The 3480-nt window shown below is 37.1% G+C and overlaps 1 protein-coding gene across 4 annotated transcripts in view; it reads right to left on the bottom strand.

Annotated features, from left to right (window-relative positions):
• Positions 1-3480, bottom strand: part of ZFAND1 (zinc finger AN1-type containing 1) — a 30790-nt gene that overhangs the window by 18333 nt on the left and 8977 nt on the right. For 3 of the 4 annotated variants that reach the window (XM_055091166.1, XM_007125353.4, XM_024127063.3), the window contains exons 4-6: positions 3006-3130; positions 2827-2918; positions 1927-2048 (exon numbers count right to left, since the gene is read on the bottom strand). In XM_055091166.1, coding sequence (XP_054947141.1) covers positions 1927-2048; positions 2827-2918; positions 3006-3130 — 339 coding nt within the window. The remainder of the gene's footprint in view (positions 1-1926; positions 2049-2826; positions 2919-3005; positions 3131-3480) is intronic. The other variant, XM_024127062.3, reaches the window with a different exon arrangement.

Below are 3480 nucleotides of genomic sequence, written 5' to 3'. Positions count from 1 at the left end.
TAAGTGGTGCTGGGAAAACTGGACAGCTACATGTAAAAGAATGAAATTAGAACACTCCCTAACACCATACACAAAAATAAACTCCAAATGGATTAAAGACTTAAATGTAAGGCCAGACACTATAAAATTTTTAGAGGAAAACTAGGAAAAACACTGACATAAACCACAGCAAGATCTTTTTTGACTCACCTCCTAGAGTAAAAGAAATAAAAACAAAAATAAACAAATGGGACTTAATTAAACTTAAAAGCTTTTGCACACGAAGGAAGACATACAGATGGCCAAGAGGCACATAAAAAGATGCTCAACATCACTAATAATTAGAGAAATGCAAAACAAAACTACAATGAGATATCACCTCACACTGGTCAGAATGGCCATTATCAAAAAAGCTAGAAACAATAAATGCCGGAAAGAGTGTGGTGAAAAGGGACCGCTCCTACACTGTTGGTGAGAATGTAAACTGATACAACCACTATGGAAAACAGTATGGAGGTTCCTTAAAAAACTAAAAACAGAACTACCATGTGACCCAGCAATCCCACTACTGGGCATATACCCTGTGAAAACCATAATTCAAAAAGAGACATGCACCACAATGTTCACTGCAGCACTATTTACAATAGCCAGGACATGGAAGCAACCTAAATGTCCATCGACAGATGAATGGATAAAGAAGATGTGGCACATATATACAATGGAATATTACTCAGCCATAAAAAGAAACAAAATTGAGTTATATGTAGTGAGGTGGATGGACCCAGAGTCTGTCATACAGAGCGAAGTAAGTCAGAAAGAGATAAACAAATACCGTATGCTAACACATATATATGGGCTCTAAAAAAAAAAATGGTACTTATGAACCTAGTTGCAGGGCAGGAATAAAGAGGCAGACATAGAGTATGGACTTGATGACATGGGGTGGGAGGGCGAAGCTGGGGTGAAGTGAGAGTAGCACTGACATATATACACTACCAAATGTAAACTAGCTGGCTGGTGGGAAGCAGCAACATAGCACAGGGAGATTGGCTCGGTGCTTTGCGATGACCTAGAGGAGTGGGATAGGGAGGATCAGAAGGAGGCTCAAGAGGGAGGAGATATGGGGACATGTATATGCATATGGCTGATTTGCTTTGTTGTGTAACAGAAACTAACTCGGTATTGTGAAGCACTTATACTCCAATAAATATCTATTAAAAAAAAAAAAGTTGAAAATATCTAGTAAAGTTGAAGATGAGCAAACCCCATGATCCAGCTTTTCTACTTCTAGGTATGTTCCCTAGAGTAGCATTTTTCAATTTGATGGTCTCAATCCTTCAGGGGCTACAAAATCAACAATCTTTAAAGTAGAATAAAAAATATCAGAATATACACATACACATAAGGTATACACATACACATCAGTTACTTACTGAAACTGTGTTAAGGTATGTATGAATGTACATGTGTACTGAATTGTTATAGAAAATGTAACTGGCAATATGGAGTTTTAAAGAAGCTGCCCTAGAGAAACGTTCCTACAAGTACACATGGATGTTCACTTTTGAACAGTTTATAATAGCAAACAACTTGGAAAAGAAATCTGAATTGTGTTCACTAAAAGAATGGATAAATGGATATTCATACTACAGAAAAATGTGAGCTATCAAAATGAATGAACAAGACTCAACATATCAGCATGGATAAAGTTTTAAAAAATGATACCAAGGGTAAAAGAAAAAAGTTGAAGAAGAATACATATGGTTTACTGCTGTTTCTATAAAGTGAAAAAAACTCATAAAAACTATGTATTATTTATGCAGACTTATACCATGTAATAGTAGAAATGATACATATAAGGTTCTCATACTTAATGAGAGGGAAGAGTAAAAAGGGAGCTCCAACTATATTTAGAACATTCTGTTTTCTAAAATCTCTAAGACCAACCTGTGGCAATGATTTATCTCCATTAGCATGCATCTTTAATTTCATCAATGCTACCTTTGCAGCTGTTTCACTATTTTTTGCACCTTTCCGTCGTTTACTTGCTGTCTCTCCTGTCTTGGAATCTAAGAAATAAGTGTAAGCATATAAGCAAATAAGAACTTTTACGTTTTCCAGAGTTTTATTTTTATTATTATTTATTAACTATGGCCCTGAAATGTACATGAATTACATATAATAGAGATATATAGAGACCACATTCATTTTACAGGTATGATCAATGGAAATATACCACTGAGTTGACCTAAGTGATTTCCACATCAAAAACTCAAGTTATGTGCCTCTTTCCAGCTTAAATCTATTTAATCCAGAGCAATCACTAACACTTCTACAGAGAATTTTAAGATTTGGTTTTAGAAGATTTTAATTTGATTAATTTAATTTAAAGTAACATCCTTAATATAAAATGAAAATTCAGCTGAACATGGTAGCAGCCAGACTGGTCTAAATCACAGATACATTCTTTCCTCATATGTCAGAATATCAGCAGCATTCATAGGACAGATGACTGGGCTTAAACTTTAATCTTTAAAGAATGTAAACCACTACTTTAGCCTCATGAATACAATTTTTAGCCAAGACGGTTAACCAGCTGATATAAATGGTCCAACGAAAAAGAACATCTGGTAGGGTATTTCCATAGAATTTCCAAATTTTCATTGGAAAGCCTTGTGAGAAATACTGTCACAAGAATGTCATCAAAATCTATAGCAAGTTATAACCATCAGGGTTGCTAATAACACGTTCCATAACTGACAAGCTGACACGAGAAGCAGGGCTCTGGAACTCATATAGAGTATAGAGCAGTAGGGAAACAACAAAACAAGCTTTCTAGATACTTGCCAATAATGTCTTTAACAAGTTTCTGAGTGGCAGCCATACGAGACTTAGGGATTTCCAGTTCTTCACATTCATGATCTGACTGATGACGATGTCTATGAACAACAGAAGAGTGACACTAGTTTATGTATTTGCATATGACTTAAACAGATATACGGAGTTTGAATGGTCTCAGTGATCACCTCAGGCAAAAATTCTTCTCACAATAAGGACACATAACTGGCACAAGCTCTCTTTCAGCACAGTCCTTGAATGAGCATGGGTAAGATGTATGTGTATCTGACTTCAGTCTCTCAATTACAGTCACCTGAAAATGTAAAATGGGGGACATGGCATTATATTTCACATTTAAAGCAAATCAACAAATCTATTCTGGATATCCATATCATTTTTGCTTAAACTTATAAGAGAAACTCACACACTCTCACATAGATTATAAAAATTTTTCGTGTGAGAGGGGCCTCCCTGGTGGCGCAGTGGTTGAGAGTCCGCCTGCTGATGCAGGGGACACGGGTTCGTGCCCCGGTCCGGGAAGATCCCACATGCCGTGGAGTGGCTCGGCCTGTGAGCCATGGCCACTGGGCCTGCGCGTCCAGAGCCTGTGCTCCGCAACAGGAGAGGCCACAGCAGTGAGAGGCCCGCATAATGCAAAAAAAA

The sequence above is a fragment of the Physeter macrocephalus genome, chromosome 15 (genome assembly GCF_002837175.3).
Source record: "Physeter macrocephalus isolate SW-GA chromosome 15, ASM283717v5, whole genome shotgun sequence".
NCBI lineage: Eukaryota > Metazoa > Chordata > Mammalia > Artiodactyla > Physeteridae > Physeter > Physeter macrocephalus.
Note: the sequence above shows the minus strand (reverse complement) of the source record. Positions and strands in the feature narration are given on the sequence as shown.